Below are 23,490 nucleotides of genomic sequence, written 5' to 3'. Positions count from 1 at the left end.
GTGGCGTCCGTCGCACTTACGTCCTTGTTGGCACTCGTCATTTTAACGCAACACGTTCACCTCTTTTCGCTTTTGATCAGGTCATGGTCACCAATTTGAGGTGTTTTAAACGTGTAGATATATTTAATAATGTAACGAGAGGGTGAATTCGTAACAGTCAGTTGTATTATATCGACGAACGTTAGGACAAAAAGTTAAAAGTTAAAGTTTTTATGTAATTCCGGCTGAAGGTTAGAAATAACGGCAATAACAATCTGTCCTGATTTCGTTTGTCTCTAGACGTTGTAAACCGAAACAATCGTTAGCATTCAAGGGCACAATAATACGGGTCTCTCCCAGATTCGAATTTTCCGCCGACTGTTTCTACGCTGATGTGCCGCTATGGTATAAATTCCAGCGACTGTCTGCGATGTTTGTCAGAGTGCGTATTACTGTGGTCGCGAACAAGTGTGGAAGTGCTCTGACCCAATCACCAGTTATGGACTCCAATACAAATCCTCCGGAGTACGTGATACTTACGATCTTCATTTTGACTTAATTAACGGTTTATGTCGTCAACAACAATGCAGAAAGTCGCATAAAAGTCACTAATTTCGTCAAGTTTCGCCGCTTCTCCACCGAAAAAAAAATGTAAATTAAATGAAATACGTCGTGAACATCGAAAAACCTAAGAACTTACCAACTTACCAACTTACCAACCTTGGCCGTTCGCCGCTTCTCAAGCGGGATCGAGAATCATTGAGTTACTATTTGGAGGTACATACTTGAATAATACGAGCTGCGTCGTAAAATATGACGAACTGGTTTAGCAGTATCATTAGCGAAACGGAGTCGGAAATGAATCCTACAACGTTTTGGATGCTTGCCGAGTCGGATGATCTCGGAGGATTGGGTGGACTATCGACCCTGAAAGACGTTCTTCGAGCTCGAAGATGGACACGGTAAATGGACACGGGTAAGGCTATTCCGCTGGACTAAACGGGAAGCAACCTCGGCAATCGAGCGTATGAATCCCGTTGCTTGGACGTTGTGTTAGATCGGCGCGTTAAAAAATTTGAAAATTTCAGTAAATCCGTCTTGAACGGATAAGGAAGACACGAAATGGAGGAAGTGGCAAAGGTTTCGACGGCGAGACGGTACTAAAATTCTTCGTGGCTCGAGGGTCGACGTTTGCAGTATGGCGTTGGCCTGCTCCTCAAGACCACCAGCTGTCTCCATAGGATCGAAACGAGTCCCCAGGGATCCATCGAGGCGGCTTGCCAACCAATGGAAAATATTTTCTCTTCTATCTATGTCGGGGAAAGTTTATCGTTCGTTACCAGCGAATGGTTCCACCCCGGACGTCGTTCTTTGGCACGGCTACTTGGACGTTTGACGAGCTGTTTGTTGGTTTGGTACTACTTCGCCGGCGTCGTTGCTTCTCAAACCAGATGAAATAGCGAATTACGTATCTTTATAGGTTTGTATAGGAGTTAATATTGTTCGCGATATGCAAATTTACTTTCTTCTATTAAAGGTTAACATAGTTTATCTATCTCAGCTATATTTTGACAAACGACATGTATCTTTTCACAGAACGTATCGATGCAGTTTGTATCTCTGTAGGATCGTTTAATATTTATTGTTGGCGTTACGTTTTATTTGACGGAGAATATAAATATCTTTCGAGATTGTAACTATTACATCGGGTAGGGATTCTACTACTGTTACAAGGATAACATAAATCTTATATGTACTTCACGGAACGCTATATTGTCAGCGCAGATTTCTGCTTTGCTTGTAAATGTCGCGATTTAAAGCGGACGAGATTTAGACCACCGATTCGTTCCTGATTAAAAGTGTTTATAGACTTTCGCGAGGTCTGGTTCATCAAACCATTTACAGAGTTAATCCGTAAATTTTCCAGGAACGAAACTTGCTGAGTGAGATCCGTGAATACATATAATAAACATTGCCAACACTAATTAGAGATTGCTGAAGGTTCGAAAACTTGGAAACATTGATCAAATCGTTTGACCGAACGGAGTGTAATGACCGGTATTAAGGTATTCATCGTACTATTTATAGAAATTAAAACTTAATGAGAAAGCTAGTCATATGTACATTTTCGTATTATTTGTATTATTTAAATATTAGTATAAAATCTGTTATCGCGCGCTACTATTTATTTTTATGTATTTTTTTACAATTCACATAATTAGAAAATAATATATGTTAATATAATACTTCGTAATGTAGATATAATACGTTCCTAAGTGAATAGTTGTGCGAAATGAGTAAGTGAAAATATTAGAAAGTAATTATAATCTGATATGAAAGGAAGAAAGAAATGAACGTAATGTGTGCAAGACCAATGTGTTTATATTATAGGTAGAATGTAGGTGTTTATATTATAGGTTATTATTATATGTAGAATAATATTTTGCCTGACTTATCATGTCACACAACTAGTCCTTCGTAACTTGTAGAATTATATGTCGATCGAAGTAAATTACGTACAAAATGCGTACCTGTCAGAAAACCAAATAACGGAGTATGGACGGGGTTTATTGTCTCGGGCTCGTGATCTTTCCTGCACTTATGTCGCTGCGAATTGCATATTAGCGATCCACATCTACATTAGGAACATTTTTATTTCAACTTCGCAGGGAGCCTCATAGCTTTAAAATCGTTATTTTTAAGTCGTTTTACACGTTTATCATTTTTCGACTGCTCGACGCGCTGCGCTGCGGGGATTAATTGGTCGAAGGAAGCTACTGATTCTCTAGGAACTTTCTTCTTAATTTGAGACTTTAGTAACGAGTAAATCATATCTATTTGTACATACTCGGGATGCGGCCGTGGTAGTTCGACCAGAAGAGCTTGTTTTCGTCGTATAACTATATCTATTGGAATGTATTCGTCTTGTTTTATCGCGAATACTTCAGCGTATATTTCATACGTCGGTTTTTTTAGCTCAAATGTTCGTTGCATCATTCTTATAGCTTCTACCTATCAAAATCCGCCTGTATTTGATTATCGACATCCATGGCCGTTGTTCGAGAAAGTTTCTCATTCCCTTCGTTATACAGAAAATGTTCGATTTGTAAGTGGTCAATATTTCCCTGGCAGCGGTACTCTCTACGGTACTCTCGATTTCTTACGCAGGAAACGTACTTCATATACGTTTGTTCCTGAAACTCCGTCGGTCAATTAGAAATTTGTGAGAACTCTAATTGAACCTTCCGAACCTTTGATCCGCTTAGATACAAGTGCAAGTACGTTCTTTGATTTATACATTAACAATAGTAACAGGAATATATTCAGACATTGGCATTATTTTCATTTGTACGTTTTTTTTTTTAAATAAATATAAATTAAACAACAAAAATATTTTGTGGTGTATTAAAATACGGTATATAAAATGAGACCAGGCAACTGATACACCTGTTAAGGGGTGATTCTATGTAAAATTATAAAGTCTTGTTAAATGTTCAAACTCGATTTTCTCGGAAGCGAAACGTCATATGAACAAATTTTATTGTACATTTCCGATTTATTGTCTCACGTGAAGTCACCCCGTAGCCGGTTGTGTCGCGTGTCCGGTCTCACGCTAGATATCCAGAAAGAAGTTTTAGTTGAAACAAACCCTTGTTTAAATATTAAAAGAATAGTTGAAAACAAATGATTTTTCATATCACAAAAATATCGCCAAAAATATTTTATAAATTTTGTAATGATCAGAAAAATCTCACAGATAAGGTGGTAAAAGCTTCGTTTAAAAGAAAGAAGAAATAAAAACCATTGTTTCGTGAATAATTAGTATTTTTTCATGAACAATTGAATTTGTGTCAGGATACACTATGCAGAGGGAATAGGTCGAGCTTCACGATATGTCAAAGGGAACACTAGGGCCCTTTGGGAGGATCTCGTCCGAGTAATGGGGATGACGACCGATTAATTGTGAGAAATACAGCCGCGATCAGTTATAGAGAAAATGAATCACACGATGAATATCTTATATCTTACATATTACGTTAAATTATACGAAAAATATACATAAAAATATGTTTGTTATAAGGAAACAGGAATAAACTTCCTATAGTTTAATTCAAGTTACGTGCTATATGTATACTACTCTATTAGTTACAGCAAAACTGTAGATGTTCAAGACCAGGACTAAATGATAGACAGTCGTGTATTAATTATGGCAACCTATAGTTTTCAAATAATACAGATAAATCCTTTTCTACCTTCTAACGTTATCCGGCTGTACTTTCTCCAAGTTTTATACATTTTGAAGTATTATCGAGATATTTTGTGGAACAAATTTATTATTATTATATTTTATTATTAATTTTTAAATTGATTATTATTATTATTTAAGAAGTATTATAACTACAATGTACTATAACTATATACAAGGGTTTAACAGGAAGTATTAACCACTCACGTTTCTAATAAACCGATTACGATAGATCGTTATTCAGAATAACCTAAGAAGCGCTATATACCAAGGTTTCCATGTTCAATCTTTGTTGAAAGGTAGGGGTATATTAAATATTCCTATATGTTATACAAATTAGTATACCAGTATACCAAATATACTATATCGACCAGGTTCCTTTTCCAAAGCGACGACGAAATTATTTTATTATATTTAACATTTGTTAATATTCAACGTTAGAAATGTATTTAAAAGAAATCATCTAACACTGACGAAACTTTCCGTTTTGTTGTTGTTGTAAACTATTGTTATTATAATAGTTGTGGACTATTTCCATAATTAAAAAATCCGTAGGTGTTTTGGATAGACGATGCTGAGCACCGAATAAATCGCAAACGTGCTCGTAATTGATAAGCATCTTCGTCGAATAATTAGTGGGATCGCGGAGAAAAATTGAACGCGTTTAGTAATAAATTCGTGGGTAATGATTTCGAACGGACGCATATTCCTTCCGCGTTCGCAGATAATGCGTATAGCGTTTTCATTTTATTTCGAATAACGATTTCAACCGCTGCCTCGTATCGGTAAAGCATCAAATTTGCCCGATGTTTACACACAGGTTGACCGTATTCGCAGTGACTTTGTATAACCGTTATATTTAACAATAAAAATAGCGCGGTGTCCGCCATTAGTTTGAGCATCACGTAATGCTCGCACGGTGTAAATATTGTTCGCGTTATTCTCTGAGAAAAACCATTTGTCATTTTAATTTCCATTTCATAATAAAGCGAAATTCTGTCGAACGTTCGCCAGTTAGCTTAAACAAAAATCAGACGCAAATTAGACGATCGATAGAATTTATTCGTCGTTTGTCGTTTGCAGCAAGAACGTGATCTTAAAATATTCTGATCTCGATTTGATCGTTGAGTTTAAAGTTCTTTTGATTCTCGATCTCATGATTTTGATAAATTGCCGACGTTTTCGTTTAATCGTCATTCCGATCCCTTTCGAAACAGCAATACGCTTATGATAGCTTTATGCGACAGCTAAATTTGAACTTTATTGTCGTAACCATCGCTATCGTCATTATCATCATGGCTTAACTGATTGTGGTCGCGCAAACGTAACGTGATGCTTTCATCAACCTATGTAAATCGTACATTACTCGTAATATCATAGACTGCAGTTTAACGTTCAACAATTATATGTAGGTACTTTGGAATAATAACGCTATGTTTGGCAATGAATTCCGTTGCTGTTATTACTTAAGAGACACATGCGCGTATGTAATTCGTGTTCATAATCTCCTAAAGTATTTCGTCGTTTGCGATAGCATACATTTTTACTTGAAAAGTTAAAATTAATTGAAAAATTACGCGAAAAGATCAATTATTTCGGTATACATGAATACGAAATTCAATGAATATTTATTAGAATATTGAAAGACTCGTTTCATTTTTAAAACATCGTCGCGAGCTAAAGGATCTTCTTCTGTATATATTTAAATATTCGTGAATTCATAGGAAGAAGCTTTGAATCGTGTTATGCGTAATATTTAATAAGCTTTATTCCGCGACGATAACATTGAATTTTTAAATATCTTGTTCAATGACGGTGGGAAATATTCTTAATACAAAGTTAAGTTCAGCTAATAGATCGTAGTACATAATGAAGCAACGTATTCTACATCGTGAGTGATGAATTGCTTCGTATGCTAAGTATCACACGTAGCCCATTAATACAAATCATTGCGGCATCTATAATTATCTCCAGTAACCAACCGTCCGTCAAGGCAAAGCTATTGTTTCAGCAAGGCCAATCTTGTGCCTATCTAACCGTTTCTCTCCTGTACCTTGCTCTTGTCCGGATCATGTTGCACTCACTGTAGAACCCATTGATTTTCAGGATGTCGGACATAGCTCTCGGTCACCCGCAAATAAACCTAATCACCACTAGGATGTTCTGAATTGTCAAGCCACCTTCAACACTAGTAGCGTCGAGTCCGAAATTAAATTAGTGTTCCAATCGTCAAGACGATACCTGTTGTTGATAACGTTCATGATCGTCGCTTAATTTGTAATTCCGTTTTTCCTTCTAATTGAGGTATGTGTTTTGGGTTTATTTCGAGTCGAGAAGTCGAAGTGGTAAACAACGTACAGCGGCTACGAAAAGTATTACGCGTACTCGATCAGATTTCAATGTCATTTATCTGAAAAGTATTATTCTCTCTTTTTCGATTCGTCATAGGATCTCTTCGTTTATATCGCGAACTACTCTCTATAAAATTGTAAACTATGCACTTGGAATTATTTCGAAAGCTACGTCAAAGTATCGTTTGCCTTTTTTTTTTAACGAATGGGATTTATATGGACGTACTTGCATACGCGTGTAAAATAATAATTACAATTGACGCGATTACGCTGGATTACATTTTACCAGATAAGTCAGAGAAGCTGACGAGAATCGGACACGGCAAAAGATTAATCTTATGCTCTTTGACTTTCACATGCGCTTGAGTCTTATCTGACATTCTGTACTTCTTCCTGTTTTAATCCGCTTACACATTTGTGGGAAAGATGTACATACGTTTAATATGTATCTACTAGGAAATATAGCTCTGTTTCGTGGATACATCAGATTACACTGATTCTGGAAGTACAATCCCTGAGTATTACAGTAATATTAGTCTACCAAGCATAAACATAACAAATTTTTCAGCTATGAGTTCAATTCGGACTGTATTATAATATTAGATCTACATCGAGTGCTTTACCGATAAATCTGGACCATATGTCTTTGAGTAAACCAAATAGAATTATGTCGATATATCATAATCTTGATCATAGTTTTTTTTTTTTAGATCAAAGTAGCTTATGAGCTAAGGGATCGAGGAATACTAAAAAAAATTACGTACTATTTATGCTTCTATTAAACGAGTCATTTATTTATGATACAAATTTATTTACAAACTCTAATAGTAAATGCTAAAGAAAACTGAAAATCACATTATTTGTAAAGTATGCATCGATCAAGTACTTTCGCACTAAAATTTACAAGCTTCGTCTCGTGAATGTCTCGATCGCGCAATAAATTAATTAGTAGATTAATTATATTAACTATATGCGTTATTAACTATATGCGTTATTAATTACATGCGTTATTAATTATATGCGTTATTAATTATATGCGTTATTAATTATGTGCGTTAACTCTAAAAGTATGATTGCATTAGTCGATACATTTAAACAAATCGATACAATAAATCGTTCATACGAACTAGTCCATTTCGGTTTACATTCGCAGTAACTAAACCGGACGATCGATCAAGTCTGTCATCGACGCTAGAAGCATCCTCGTTGTCAACATTGCTTACGTTCCTAATAACTTTTGAATTCGCTAACAGTGGAACACGCTGGTAACAATCGTGTACAATTTCCGATTAATAATTACAAAGCGTCGCACGCGAAGGAATAAAATTGCGAAGGGATAACTTTCTTCTTGGCGAAACGATTCACGTCGCAGGCGATGATGGTGTCCTTTGCGTGTAACTCAGGACACGGGTACACGTACAGACCAAAGGCAACTTCTCAAAAAGGAAACATGGACTTCCTGGTTGCTCGTTCCTTGTAACAATGTCTTCTCGTCTCATCGGGATCTTTACGCTTTTCCGCAGTAATGAGGGTAGATGGGGTACTGGAACGAGTAGATTTAATTTCCTTCGGTCCTTATACCCATCTTTCTCGTCTTTGCCGAGAGCTCGCAGTGGCAGTTACGTCGTCCTGCTCCTTTCCTCGTCTAATTGCTCTCCGGATCACAGCGCCGTTGTCTTTCAAAGGCAGCCACCTTTGTTGCGGATCGCTTTCGATTTTTCCCATGGTTCTTCGGCTTCGGTATCGTTAAGACGATATTGTATCACTAGTATCGTTCCATAGTTAATCGGTGAGGTTTAATGACGAGATGATTCGTTGTCGGAACCGTCGAGTATGTTTAACACGCTGACTGCCATGACACGCGTGGCCTGACGGAGATTTTTTGCTGGTTGACGACTGATCGCCGGTTGATGACGACTGATCGCCGGTTGATGACGACTGATCGCCGGTTGATGACGACTGATCGCCGGTTGATGACGACTGATCGCCGGTTGATGACGACTGATCGCCGGTTGATGACGACTGATCGCCGGTTGATGACGACTGATCGCCGGTTGATGACGACTGATCGCCGGTTGATGACGACTGATCGCCGGTTGATGACGACTGATCGCCGGTTGATGACGACTGATCGCCGGTTGATGACGACTGATCGCCGGTTGATGACGACTGATCGCCGGTTGATGACGACTGATCGCCGGTTGATGACGACTGATCGCCGGTTGATGACGACTGATCGCCGGTTGATGACGACTGATCGCCGGTTGATGACGACTGATCGCCGGTTGATGACGACTGATCGCCGGTTGATGACGACTGATCGCCGGTTGATGACGACTGATAGCCGGTTGATGACGACTGATAGCCGGTTGATAACGACTGATAGCCGGTTGATAACGACTGATAGCCGGTTGATAACGACTGATAGCTGGTTGATGACTGATAGCTGGTTGATGACTGATAGCTGGTTGATGACTGATAGCTGGCAACTGTATAACTATGTTGATCGAAGTAAATTAAATACTAAATGGGTTGATGTCAGGGTTGAAACCACTTAAATGAATCTGGTCAAAATTTTGCGGCGGGGTAACATTTAGGATCTCTTTTCTACGTCTTGAAGTTTTATGTCGCCGTGAAAAGCATGTACAACAATTTCCCTTTACGTCGAATTTTGTAGATTTTCCGCAGTCCGAACATTTTAGTAGTGCGGACGAAACGGGCCTCAAAGCTTTGTATTCGAATTTCTGAAATCGCTTTACACGTCTTTTATATTTTGAATGCTCGACTTTTTGAGCTGCCCTGATTAATTGATCGAAAGAAACTACTGATTCTCTAGGTACTTTCCTCCTAATTCTAGACTTCAGTAATGAATAAATCATGTCGATCTGCACATCTTCGGGATGTGGCCGTGGTAATTCGGCCAGAAGAGCTCGTTTCTGCTGTATAAACATTTCTGTGGGAATATAGTCATCTTGTTTCACGGCAAACAATGCAGCGTATATTTCATACGCCGGTTTTTTTGGCATAAATTTTAGTTTTAACATTTTCAAAGCTTCGGACCACACGTGAATGTCTCCTTTCACTTCCTGCCACCATGTAGCGGCTTCCCCATACAGTGTAAGATGTAGTTCCTGCAGAGCTACTTCATCGCTGATTTTCTCGAGATCCTTGTACAGCTTGACAGTGTTGATGAATGCCAGCAATTCGTCTTCGCTTCTTGTTCCATCGAATCGTGTTGTGCAATTTGCGAAACTGCCCATTTTTTGTGGTAGTGATGCGTGTAGCACCATGGCTTTGTCCACGAAACGGGCTAACTGCTCATCGGTGTCCATGTTCTCGGCTACACCCGGATTTGCCTAAAAAAAGAATTTCTCTGGTAATTATATGTTTCTATCTTTGAAAACTCGTAATTTTCTAACTTAATTTTGTAAATACCCTGCCAGAGGTCGTAGATGACATGTCGAAACTGGCAAAGTTAGACGAAGTAAAATCCGGATTCATTATATCATCGAAATTCATGGTCGTTGCTCGAAGAAGTGATTCCTTTGGTTATACAGGAATTGCTCGATTTGAAAGCGGTTGCTATTTCCTATGCAGGAAACGTCCTTTATATACGTTTCCTTTTCCTGAAAATGCGTCGTTCAATTAGAAATTGCGAACTCTAAATGAACCTTTCGTACGTTGTTTGATCCACTTAGATACTAGTGCAAGTACGTTCTTTGATTTATATTATAGTAACAGGAAAATATTCAGACATTAGCATTATTTTCATTTGTATGTTTTGTTTTTGAAATAAACGTAAATAGAAACAAAAATTTTTGTGGTATATCAAAATATAGTATACAAAGTGAGACCAGGCAACTGATACATACTGTTAAAGGGGATTCTAAGTAAAATAATTAGTCAGATCGCGGAGAAAAATTGAACGCTTTTAGTAATTAATTTGTGAGTAATGATTTCGAACGGACGCGTATTCCTTCCGCGTTCGCAGATAATGCGTATAGCGTTTTTACTTTATTTCGAATAACGGGTTCAACCGCTGCCTCGTATCTGTAAAGCATCAAATTTGCCCGATGTTTACGCACAACTCGGTGAGTCTCGAGTGATCGTTCAAACGTGGAAGATGTCAATCGCGTTGGCTCGATCGCCTAAGTCTCGAATTAGTTAAATATCTCTTGAAACTATGGTCTACCTGACAAAAATATTTTTGATCGGACTGCTAATAATAAAGTAATTTCTACTAATCACGATTCGAGGTTCACACTGTACAGGTATATTATAATGGGTTGTTGCCGTAAACAACGTAATAGTATAATCGTAGGTTAAAAATAAAATTAGGCTGTTAAAATTTACGATTGACAAATATCGGTTGTAATATGTAATACGCCTACAACGATATATATGTTTTCTCTTCGTTACTCTTCGTCTGTTACTCTTCGTCAACATCTAAGTTATAATCAAACTTAGAACATCGGGTAATCACTACTGTAGAAACGATACTTCAATCGTTGATGAGATCGTACCAGAGACTATGATAGGTCTGTCTAAGGGCACCAGGTCTTCAGACTCGTGGAGAAAAGTCTTCGTTCGGGGGGTGAAGGAAATTTACGTTTCGTAGAAAAAATTCATTCCCGCTTATTTTATCATTTCGTCATCGATCGTACTCTGAGAGAATCGAGTTGCTCAACGTGCGATTACTCGAGGGAGTTGGCGTGTCCTCCACGCGGCTGTCAAGAATATGCGAACGTACGTGACCATGTTTCGGTGGATCTTTGTAAACACGTTCTATTTACTTTTCTCGCGGTTCCCGAAGCTTCTCAGGTGCTCGGCCATACAGGCCATAACTCGGTTTCGTGATCAAATTGTCTAGCCTTCGTAGAACGTGATTCACGCGGCAGAAACGTAATGTAACTCTTGGATCAGTGGCTATCGGGGAAGAATCTTCGTCATCCACGCGTGGAAAAAGTTGGAGTCACTGGACACGTGTTACGAGCTAGCGTTTTTGAAACTTTCGCCCCCCCCCCCCCGAATCGGACACACGGAACAGCGCGCCGGACGACAAATGAACGAACTTTTTGCTTCCGAGGACAGATAGGTCTTCTCGGCTGGAAGCTTATCGCCTCTTCCGCTCTGCATCTGTTTCCAGGGCTGTCTTACTTTTTTCGCTATTTTTTCGTGTCATTTGTTGTTGGATCTTGGGACAAAACTAATATTCGTTGCGCACATATACACGGATATCGTATAGGTGTCTATAAATTTCATACGCTTCTTCTCTTTTAGACGAATTTTCACTCGCAACACACTTTTTGGCTCGTTGCAATATGTTTGCGCTGGAATGCACCGATCGATAGGGTTCGTTTATTTTTGCTGCTACGTTAGGTTCTAAACGAAGTTGTGTGGCATTTGACTTTACTTGAAAAGTATGAGCGTAAAGGCGTGATCGTGGATGAACGAGGTAAACAAACAAGGCAGCAAGTGAGGGATAAGAGCGAGATGCGGGAGTACGAAGTACGAAAACAGACGCGAGTGGTAATAGCGAGAAGTCGTCGAATGAGTTGTAACGGCACGGGTATACGAAGGAAGAATGAAGTTTGATTTAGAGGCTTTCGAGTTTCTTTATCTTGTTAAGGCAGAGATAAGACCTCAACGGAGACGTTAACGTCGATAAGAGTACTAACGCATCTGGTCCTAACTTGTTACTAATTTTTCTTGAGAACTGTTTTCTTAGTTGTATCAATTTCCTAACACCTCGACGATACCTATATTTCACATCGTTGCGAGAATTTATAGGCGCAAGAGAGATCGAATAAACCAGAATTCTAAGAATTTTGATATTACCAATAAATACATGGTCGAATAATCAACAGAAAGAAGATATTTCAAGCAATAAACTGTACGAGTACGAGATTTCTTGTCTTTGTTGTAAACGTATTGTCGCAGTCGCGTCTTTGTTTAAAACTGAGAGAATAAAAGGGATTACAATTTCGAGATGCATATGGAACGTAGGAGCGTAGCGCGTATTTGCACGTACGTAACGTTAACATTTTCCCGTGCTTTTATTCAAATCCGACATCAACGTCCAACGATACGATACAGTTGATTCGCCATGTAACGTTGGAATCTAAACGTTGGAAACGTCGAAAAATCGACCGATTTTTCAGCCGAACGTTTCAGAAGCCGTCAGTCATGACGCGCAGTTATCATCTGATTGTCAGACTGATCGATAGAGCAGAAGCAACAATATCTCCGCAGACTGACCGGATTTCCTCTAAACGGACCACGGTGGATAATCGGGCCGATCGACAGGCAGCCAGACCTGCCAGCTAGGAATTCGAATCGCGGTGGTACATATTCGCGATTCGATCGTCGAGAGATTCCAGTCGGTACTTGCAGTCGTTCCAGTTAGTCGATGCTGGAGAGTAGAACGTTGCCACGCTGCCATTCGTCTGGTATTTGGTCAGGGCTTCTCGTTCGGTCGCGGCTTACACTTGCAAATGTATTCGTAGCTGGCCCTGGCATTAGCGCCGACCAGTGCGTTCAAATTGTTCTCCGAACTGTCACAGCTGTCGCGTTTCGTCGCGTCGTCGCTAGACATGGGTGAGAGGAAGGCGACGAGGGGTATCGGATACCTCCGTCCGCCTGCTTATATTCGAACGCGAACGCGAACCACCGAGAAGAGCAAATCCTGGCTTATCCTTCAGACGGATTATGAATTAGAGATATGAACGAGAGATTTACCGAACCGGAGTTTTCTCCTCGCGCTATTTACCGACTCGTCGTGGTGACCCTTGTCATCGAGATTGCCAACCGACGAGAAAACTTGAGTGGAGTAGTACCGACGATACTTTTACGTCCTTTTTGGATCGTTATTTTTCGTCCAATGGAGCAAATACGTTACACGACCGATAAATTTTAACTGCGAAGGTACGTAGAATAGCTTGCGATTTATTTCCTTGCCATAACTTTATCAATAAGATATGTTTAACGTTAGGTCATCCCATAAGTTCGTTCCGTTTTTCGAGCGGTTATATATGTTATGATTGTTTACATACCTTTCAGTTTCATAAAAAAATGTAATCCCCCCTCTCGTTGTACAACTTCTTCGCATTTTTCAAGTGCATTGGTCCCTTATCGCCGTATGTTTATAAATCGACACATGAAATGTATACAGAAAAGTCGGCATGAACTTATGGGATGACCTAATAAATAGGAAAAATTAATAATGAAAACGAAGAAACGATACAAAATATCAGGTTAGATTCTATTTTAAGAAATAACGAGAAGTCACGTTTTTATCACGTATATCACGCACGAGAACCATTTCTGGAGATATATTTTGGGTTAGTGCTCTTCTTCTACAACTCCTCGTTGGATTTCTTGACGAGCCTCTTTCCCTCAGTTCTCATTACCTGTTTTCGTTCTACCCTCCCAACGTCAGTAACTTGTTAGACCACTGTTGTTGTCGCGGCATGATATTTTTTAACAATCGCATTTACGTACCGTACGCGAGAAGGAAATCTCTTTAGTGGTATAAATAACGGTGGTAACAACACCCCTTTGTATCGTAGTAAATATCAAGTTTTGGCTGTGCAACGTATCTTTTGAAGGAGTCGTTAAACCACAACATAGGCAGGCGATGTTCTAATCCGATCCTATTAAGTTCCTTCGTATTATACTGGCATGCTTTCAAGAAGAACGAAACCTCGACGGTTTCTCGACGCGGTTCATCGAGATTCGGTCAGGGTCGATATTAGCGGTCGCATGAAATTTACGACCGGTAGAAAATTTTGTGCCTTCGGTCTGGCACTGGGCCCGCGTAACGCGAAATTACACCGAGATGGAAGCAATCCCTTCGCCGCTATTTTTACGAATTCGAATACGAGTGACGCGATTCTCAAAATCAAAGTTTATTCTTCTCTCGTGCCATACCGCGTCGCGTCATTCGTTTACGATCTATGAATTTTCGCGAGATATCCTTCATTTTTTACCTTTCGATAGAGAAACACGCTTGGAAGGGTCGCTCCGCGAGGATTTCCCTTTGCCGAAGATTCTCATCGATGAATAACAACTGGAAAAAGGTTAGCGGATTCCAGCGAGGTAAAGGTGAACGTCTCCGAAGAGAACGTTCCGTCGCGTTTGCTTTAAATTTACGTAAGATTGGATTGCCAGCGTTCCGGTTGAAAGACACTGAAATTCACGCTGAAGCAGTCCGGTCCAATCAGAAACTTTCTCACTTGATCCGAACGCTTAACCGTTACAACCCTGATGAAACGATCCGAGAAGTTTTACATCCGAAACATTTCACCGGCATTTTTCCTGGCTCAGGCGATCAGGTTGGATGATCTAGCACTTCCGTTGGCAGATTCTATAGAGCCGTGAGAGAATCCATTCGCTTAATGCTCGTTCGCTCGCTCTGTCGCCTTCCTTCCTATACTATTCCACGAATCGCGGCAACTTGCACGCGCGTTTCCTACTTCTTCGCCACGTTCGTTTTCCCTTTCTCGCAGTTATCAGCAACTTTCCACTTTAACTAACAACAATTCGGCAAGCAAACAATTAAGCTTCCTCCGCGGAACGGAAAGTTGGCGCGTCGTCGCGTCGCGTCGCGTCGCGTCGCGTCGCGTCGCGTCGCGTCGAGTCGAGTCGAGTCGAGTCGCGATGGAGTTCCGTTTGTCAGCCGGTGTGGCTGTGTCACAAAGGACCGGAGTGCACGAAATTAAAGTATTAACGAGCCACGACGTTTTCCCGTGGGTCCTCCACCTAGATAAGACACTGACAGACAGAAACTAGTTTCGTGGCACAACTTGCCTCCTCTAGAACTTAACCTCCGGCTGGACCTGAATTCTTCATGAGACCCGATAGCGTCGTAAGTTGTCGAGATCTTATGCACCGCTGTTCTAGACGGCAGTTAGGCTTATCTGCATCCAGAATTGGTAATGGCCAATCGAACTTGCTCCACGCCGCGTCTTCCACGGAATATGTGCTCCGGTTGAATTTGAATTATCGCCACGCTAACGTTTTATGAAGCCATTACAGTTACCTCGGTTGATCGACGATCTTACAACGATGCACCGATTTCATAGCGATTAAAATTAATTTGGTACCTTAGAACGATAATCAAGCCGGTAAATACGATAAAAATATGGTTCTGTTAGAATTCAATGACGTGATTTCCAACGACTAGCGATAGGGTAGCGATATTTTTCTCGATCGAGTAGCACGATGTCCGATGTGACGGTTGCGACGAAGTTTTTGTGGGATGCACCGAGCATCATGCGAATTGTAGAGTTGCACAAACAAATTCTGTCGCGAGTTCTACGAAGCGAACCAAAAGCGAGAATGAGGCGGCTGCAAGAGAATCTGAGGTAGTGCGAAGACGAGCTATCAATCCGACCTCTTGTCGGCGAAGGGCGTTCAAGAAGAGGCGCAGGAAAGCGACGATATATAAGACGGGAGATCTGGTGGCGATCGAGAGGACGCAGGGCGGTCTTGGGTTAAAACTACATTCGAAGTTCCTCGGACCGTACCGCGTGGTATTTTTTTTCTACCCTAGCACAAATAATTCCTATAAACGCGTCGTTCTCTGTCTTGTTTCAATCCCGGCTGAGCCCCCACTTGTAGTATCGGTTGGACGTTTGATCAACCGGCTTGTAACGAACCAACTAATTCGGCCGGCTTATCGTTGATACCGTAAACCTCAACCTCAATCGTCGTATGAAAATTACAAATAACCGATCGATCGTCCCGCGTACAGCAGTCCAGATCGATCGGTGGTGATGCGCCGCATTATGCACTTCCGTAAACAAGTTCTCATTAAAGGGGCCGCGGAATAATTTTCGAAATCGTTGAATGGCAAGCGATGCAACCGACGTAATCTACGGCTGAATCAGAGACGTTGGTGATGTACGATTGTTATGGTATTATCGCGAGTGCAACCATTAGCCGCGGATCAATTGCATTCGAGTAAGTCCAATCGGTGATTACGAGCTCGCATGGAAACTGCGCAATCCTAGTATGATCCGACGGAATGCCGGTAATTCCCAGGATGCGCTTCCATCGTTCCACTCTGCATACTGACTGAGCGTTCGATTCGCAAGTTTGCCCGGTTTTCGTTCGTTCCTGTTTCTCCGAATCGATCACTTTCGAGCTCTGGCAAACGTATTCGCTAGCGGATGATGCCTGCGAGCACGCTGGCCACGATGCTGCTATTAAAGATCGTCTATAGCGCTAAACATCGACGCGACGTACGACGCGACGTTGGAGATATATCGCGTATCCCAGTCTCGAGTGAAACGGTGCCGTTTTAGTGCGCCATCGACGCAGGATCGACAACGCGATGTCACTCGTACCGATATTGAACACTGGAAACTTCCGACTGCTTCTATCTACCGCGATCCATCCGCGGTATATAACTAAACAGAAACTCATCGGACAAGACAGACGCGCTTATTCCGGTGCGCGAATATGAATCATCGAAGCAAGTAATCGCGTACGATTCAAACAGATCCAGCGCCAGTTACGAAAAACTTTCACGGTATAACCATTTACGTGTAACCAGATGCTTCCCTGCTTATTTATCATTCTTGTTGGTAATCCGGTACGCGACGATAAACGAAGGGTTCTGGCGGCAATTTTTCAGCGTTACCTTGTTCGTAGTTAGGAAACTCGTATTTTACAATTAGAGATCGAGACGAAATACGCGTTGTAATAGAAAGGTTCGCCGTGGATGCGCGGCAACATGATAATATAGACGATATACGCATTGGAATGGCAAAGCTTCCTGCGTATTATGTACGGCGAGATAGATCTTTCTATAACTTTATCGTTCAGAGTTGTTTATCTTGCAAATTCCAGTTTACAAATTTTTCAAGAGATCGTGCTTTCATAGTGTTACGATTATTTAAAAAGTAGTTAAATGTATATATGTATATACATGGAATTATTACAAAGCTTTAAGGATGAGACTGCAAGTACGGTACGTTACTACCTTCAACGAGGGTTGAATAAGCCATTACTCGAAGCGTATTATCCTTTTCCGTTAATTAAAATCCACGTAATGCGCCGGCTTCTGTTCTCTCGTTTCTCGTAGATGATTCATGTATTATTCGGCTAGAAGAGGCGGGTTGCACGGCAGAGGCACAAGGATTTCAACGTTGCGGCGGTGGTGCGCGATAATTGAATCACGCGATATAAGGCTGTACTTATGGCTTGTCGACGTTCGCCACAATAGCTGCTTGTAATGTTGACCTATAGGAGCTTCCGTTTCTTTGAACTTATTTACTCGCTGTATACAATGGCGTTTGTATCCTCTATAAGTGGCTTTTCACTGGGCACGTGTAGACGAGCGCGAGCGACGCGACAGGGGGAAACGGATGTAGCGTAATTGAATGCGAATACATGGTCGAAGATCCTCCTCCGATCTTTCTGATTTCCGGCAGACTTGCGTTTATGTCCCTAACAAAAACCTGGAGGACTATTCCCAAACACCGCTTTGCCAAACGACAGAGATCATCGAGAATCATATTCTCCCCTCTTATTCTTTTTGTAGTGTGTTTTTTCTTTGTTTTTTCTTTTTTCGTTTGTTCGTCAATGCAAACCGTATTCATCGAACCGTATACACTTTCGAGATCCTCGTCCCATGGCTAAACGTCGCACGGTGAGGGTGGATGTTACCCGATTTAATTGGTGAAAATTAATTCTGTTATTTTTGTCGGTGATTATCGATCTATTTATGATAAAATTTAGATGGTATAAGGACAGCAAATCAATATGATCAGTTTCTTACGGTTCAATTGTTACTACATATAACTAGATATAATTAAGTGTACGTATATATAAAATGTTTAAATTTATTAAATTTAATGCATTAAAAAATTTATGTTTAATTTCCTTCGGTCTGCTCCAAGTATTCTTCGCAGTTTAAAACGTAATCCTCGACAAATTCTAATCTTTCGTTAATATTATTATCCCGTTCTCTGCTACGTTATATCAAATATTTCTCCCCTAATCACTGTCGCTCTCAAGTCCGGTTGGTCCAAAAAGCGAAACTTTCTGATAATAAAGTAATATCCTAGTCCTTAGCGAAAAAATACCACCTATGACTATTTCTTATAATCATAACGATTATAGAGCGATACACGCGATTACATGGAAAATTATTTTCCCCATTTTGTAACGTTAATACCTTCCTTTTGCCTGCAGCGGCTTTGACAAAACTGTCGATTGGCTAGATCGAGCAAATGCTCCTACTGTGTGCCGTTACTGTACGTCGGTCTTAGAAACGAGAGATTAATTGATCTTCCTTTATCCGAACTGCCTCCTCCATGGGCCACTACTTACGCTCGGCTGGCGACGGTCTACGGCAAATCGTGGAGGGCAAAGTGAAATAGAAGTTCCATTTCTCAAGTTCGATGCATCATAGGTTTGATTTATAGCGTGGAGATCGTGGATGCTGGGAATGATAAGTTGACGGGCGTTACATCGTAGCGTCATAGGTTGAACGGCACCGAACTACGCGAGAATTGGAAATCCTAGTCGCGTTGCAGTTCCACGAAGATAACGCGGAACAAAGAAGAACAAAAAGACCGTCGGATAGTGCTGCGTTCGATACGCCAATAATTTTCGCTACGCTGCGTACGCGTCCATTGATACGAGCAAAACGTCTAGTGTTTGCCTATCAATAGGGCGATATAATGGCAAACTAGTAGATTGAACGGTGGTATCGTTGGGACCACGCGTTTGTCCACTAATTCCTGTGATTTTCAAGTTATTGCAAAATATCTAGTACGGAATGCTATAAGCTAAATTCTCTTGGGAATATTTTGTACAATCATTTACCGAGAGCAAAAATCAATGGGCAGATAGTGGAAGTATAGATATGATACTTAATGGAGTTCGCAAAAATATGTATAAATGTAATTTCAATTATTTTCCAAATAATGTATGTAGAATAAGGATGTATATCTAAGCAAATTTACGTATATAACACTAGTACTAGTACGATCGAGTTTCATAGATGCTTCCACTACTTGTCTATTTATTGCTGTCCCCGATTGTACATTGAAACTGAATGTCGATCGTCGATGTGGTAATAGTATGATTTGACCACAGCTAACGCAGTTAACAGTAAGGTTTACTCGTGTGCAAGGGCCACATATCGAGATAATTACTTTTAACGTGGTAATTAATTCTACAAGATATAACGCTGCAATTACTATCAAGTAGGTAGCCGACCAGACTCGGATTAGTTACTCGATTGCGTATTCGTCGTTGCTTCGGATTGTAAAACTTAGCAGCGTGCTTCATTGTACGCGCGATCTTGAAAATAATCGATATACCGTTTCTGTGTTATAGACGTGGACAATAAGAATTATAATTTATCCATGGGAAGGTAGTTTGGTAAAGTTCTGGAGAATCGAACGACTAGGGCGAAACGTACCTAAACGCGAGGCGAGACGGGTAGAAAGCGAACGGTCGGAGCGAAAGGAATTAACAGCACGACGAACAGTTAATTGTTCGGCCGCGAACAAAATGCAGTTAAAATTTTCTCGCGCGGTCAGCACTTTCTGCAATACGCGCCAGGAGGACGCGAAATAATTCAGCTGCTTGCATAATTAGCTCGGCCGGTTAGATTTAACGAGGGCAATAACGCTACTACCTCGTTCTACGACCACTTAGAATATTAAACGATAAAGCACTGACAAGTCCACTTTCGCACCGATAACTACCGCCTCGTGTTCACCGACGCGAGCCGCTTGTCGCTTTGATCTCTAATAAATTTTCTCGGAAACATTGTACGTAACGTGGAGTCTGCGTTTTTAACGACGTGACTATGGTAGAGCTTACACAGGGTGATCGTCGCGTTTTAGAAGTCGAAAAGGAAGTATACGAATGTTATTCGTGATATTGTAGAAGGATGATTTATTCGCGCCATCGTAACAATGGTTCTGTCTCTCGTTGTTTTTCTCTTTAGGTATGTTAACGCGAGAATTTGGTACTTGGAGCTGTGATAAAATGTCAGGAAAGGGGTGCACGCAATGAGAGTTCTGCGTTTTCACGACTTAATTACGACAGAGGGTAGATTATATCTGCTACCTTCGTAAACTGCTAAGAAGGTTTAAGGGGTGGTGTTTGTGCCTTTATAACGGCCGTTAAATTCTTCGTTTACATCACTTTTTATTTTGTTTTTACGTTGCTTTGACTTTTGCTGTATTTCAGTTTACGTCCGTACAAAATTCTCCTAGATATTTTGTCGTCCTTTCTTCAGAAAACGCGATACTGTACAACGAAAACGTTAGTTCTCAAAATAGCTTTTATCTTTTTTATTTTACACGAACACTCGATATATTTGTTTTATGAATATTCAGTAGTTATGGTTTGATGTTATTCGAAACATGTAATTTTGTTTCTCCATTGTATGCTTCTCTAAAGCTTTTAATCGTAATTATAAAAAGCACGAAAACACGGCCATCGTTAACATTAATAGCAACTGTAATTATGAAAATAAATATGGTTTGCAAATCAAATAATATTTTGCATATTATTCGTTACACGTAAGATATCAGGCAAAGGTATCGGTTTCATTACGATTCCCTTAATATAATATAACAAGAAAAACCGACTGGAAAATAAGCGAACTTACTCTTGAAAGGAAATTTGATTTAGAATTAAGTACAGTGTTTTTCTTTCATCAATCATGTATTATAATATGCTTTTAAACTAGCATGTAATGTTCGCTATCGCAACGTTTACTGGTTTCATGTTAATAACTCTTTATCGCTGCTCTCGCGCCACGAGCTGCAATCTCACGCAGTTTTCCTGTTCCTATTCCGCGTAATATTTAATGTTTAAAGAAATTTTCAGAAGTTTCCTAGCTACGTGCCTTATCTCGCCTCTCGATTCTCGTTTTTTAACTCTGTTCCGCATCTCACAGTCCCATCTACTTAACTAAGCTAAAAAAAGAATTTCACCAGAAGGTTTGTACGAGTCGTTTCAGACTTCGTCATGATGAATAAAAGAGCTTGTTAAATAGTGGAAAAATTATAAAATATACACCTCGTCTCGTATCATGTACGAAGCGTGACAGGATTTTTCTTTATATTATTTAACGCGTCAACGTTTCATCGAAAGTTTGCCTTTACCAAACGAAGGACGATCATCCTTTGCGTGAAAAATTAAATCAACTTTTATACGTCTTTTCTTCATTTACATCGATGCATTATAATCTGAATTTTCTTCTATTTGCTCGATTATGTAATTTCTCTCATAAGGGATTTTGGAATGATAAGGCTCTCTAATTTCAAAAGGATTCCGTGTTATAATAATACACTCGGGATTCCTTTTTCTTTTCTCAGATGTAGATTGGATCGAGGAATTAAACCGTGGCATTTAAAGGGCTTCGCGCAGAGGGGAAAAGAATCGAAAGTTCTTCCGATAAAAGACGTTCTTTCGATAGAAAAAAGGCGATCAAACGTAGGATAATGCGAAATATATCAGTCCATGTTTAAATGAAATATTTTCCACGCTCTCTAAATACGCAAATATTCCTTTAACATCGGTCGAATAATTGTACATTTTCGTTGTTAAATATTTAGAAATTGTTATAAATAATGGAGCAAAAATCGAAAAATGCTGTGCGCACTTTTATCTGCTGATCGTTTGTGCAGTCATTGTAAATAAAAGCTAACCGGAAATTATCTAAAATATTGCAGCGAAAGATACTGTATGTGCTTGGCGATATTAATTGACAGGTCGATATCTGCAAATGAAAATTAATTTTATGTCGTTTCGCAAATACACAACTTTTATCGTTTGCACGTACGCGAATATATAAAAATATCTCGATGAAACTCTGAGCTTTAAAATCAACAATACGCATTTGATATAGAATCGTTCTATAGACATGCTATTTCCGATGGCGTTTCAGCGAGCTAGCACTAAATAGTTGAACTAAATTAGATTAACGACGTATCGAGAAATCGCGTCGCTTCCTCTATTAACTCGTTCCCTATTATGCTTGTTGCAGACTCTCACACGGCTGCCACGTGAAATTGAGATTTCCCGTGACCGTTTGCATTTCTAACTGCACTCTATGCAAATTGCAAGCCAGTCGCGTGTCGTTTCAGATATCAGGCTTAAACCGTTGTGTGTTAATTCGCAACGGGGCGTACAAGTGTCTGTGTTTATTAGCCCCGGAACTTATCAGCGGTAATGTTGCACGGCGATTGTTAGTGGTGGGCTTATTTCCAACTTGCGTTCCCCTTTCTTTTCTCCTTTTCTTATTTTTCTTATTCCATGCTCTCCTTTTTTCACCGTCGTCTACCCGATAAGAAGCCAACGTTCTATCATCGTAATAACGCTGGTTCGCGTATCGTGCGTTTTTTCTCCGCGACAGATCAATTTGCAGACCGCCTGCTGGTTGCCCGATTCAGCCGAGGAAAAGAACCGCGCAAAAAGCTGGTTACAGTTGCCATCGATCGATATTAACGTTAAATGCAGCCGCTCGCGTCGACCTCCGTGCCATTCAAAACTCTCTATTTTTTTCGCCAACTCCGATAAGATTACCGCGAATCAGCCAACTTCCAGCTTGGCCCGATTAGCCTAAATTAGCGGTGCTGAAGTTGGCGATCCTGGTAGTATTTTTCGATATCCACGGCATTTGTTTCCGTTCTCCACGGACGTTTAAAAGTTCTCTTTCTTCTTTACAATAGAAAGCGTTTCTGCTCGACCAGATGGTTTATAAATCCTTGAAATTTATTTCCTACTTAATGGAATAACTTTGAACGTCTATTTAAGAAAATTATATATCGTCTACGTATGTTACGTACTAGGTTTCACGTTGATCGCGTACAATAGATCGTTCGAAGGAATTATTTCATGGTCCGAAAATTCTATTGGTTGATAGCTGATAGACGA

The 23,490-nt window shown here is 40.2% G+C and overlaps 2 protein-coding genes across 10 annotated transcripts in view; one reads left to right on the top strand and one right to left on the bottom strand.

The window, feature by feature from the left end:
• Nucleotides 1-23,490, top strand: part of LOC100648390 (TWiK family of potassium channels protein 18) — a 287,911-nt gene that overhangs the window by 45,773 nt on the left and 218,648 nt on the right. The window lies entirely within an intron of this gene.
• Nucleotides 9,082-9,952, bottom strand: LOC125384748 (activity-regulated cytoskeleton associated protein 2-like). Its single transcript, XM_048404600.1, has one exon. It carries the CDS (start codon nucleotides 9,906-9,908, stop codon nucleotides 9,093-9,095), a length of 816 nt encoding a protein of 271 aa, XP_048260557.1. The 5' UTR covers nucleotides 9,909-9,952; the 3' UTR covers nucleotides 9,082-9,092.

Source organism: Bombus terrestris, chromosome 3, assembly GCF_910591885.1.
Source record: "Bombus terrestris chromosome 3, iyBomTerr1.2, whole genome shotgun sequence".
In the NCBI taxonomy this organism is placed as follows: Eukaryota; Metazoa; Arthropoda; class Insecta; order Hymenoptera; family Apidae; genus Bombus; species Bombus terrestris.
This window is presented reverse-complemented; position numbering and strand designations above follow the sequence as displayed.

Coding starts and splice junctions, on each gene's coding strand:
- LOC125384748 (XM_048404600.1), bottom strand. CDS start 9,908: ATGGACACCGATGAGCAGTTAGCCCGTTTCGTGGACAAAGCCATGGTG.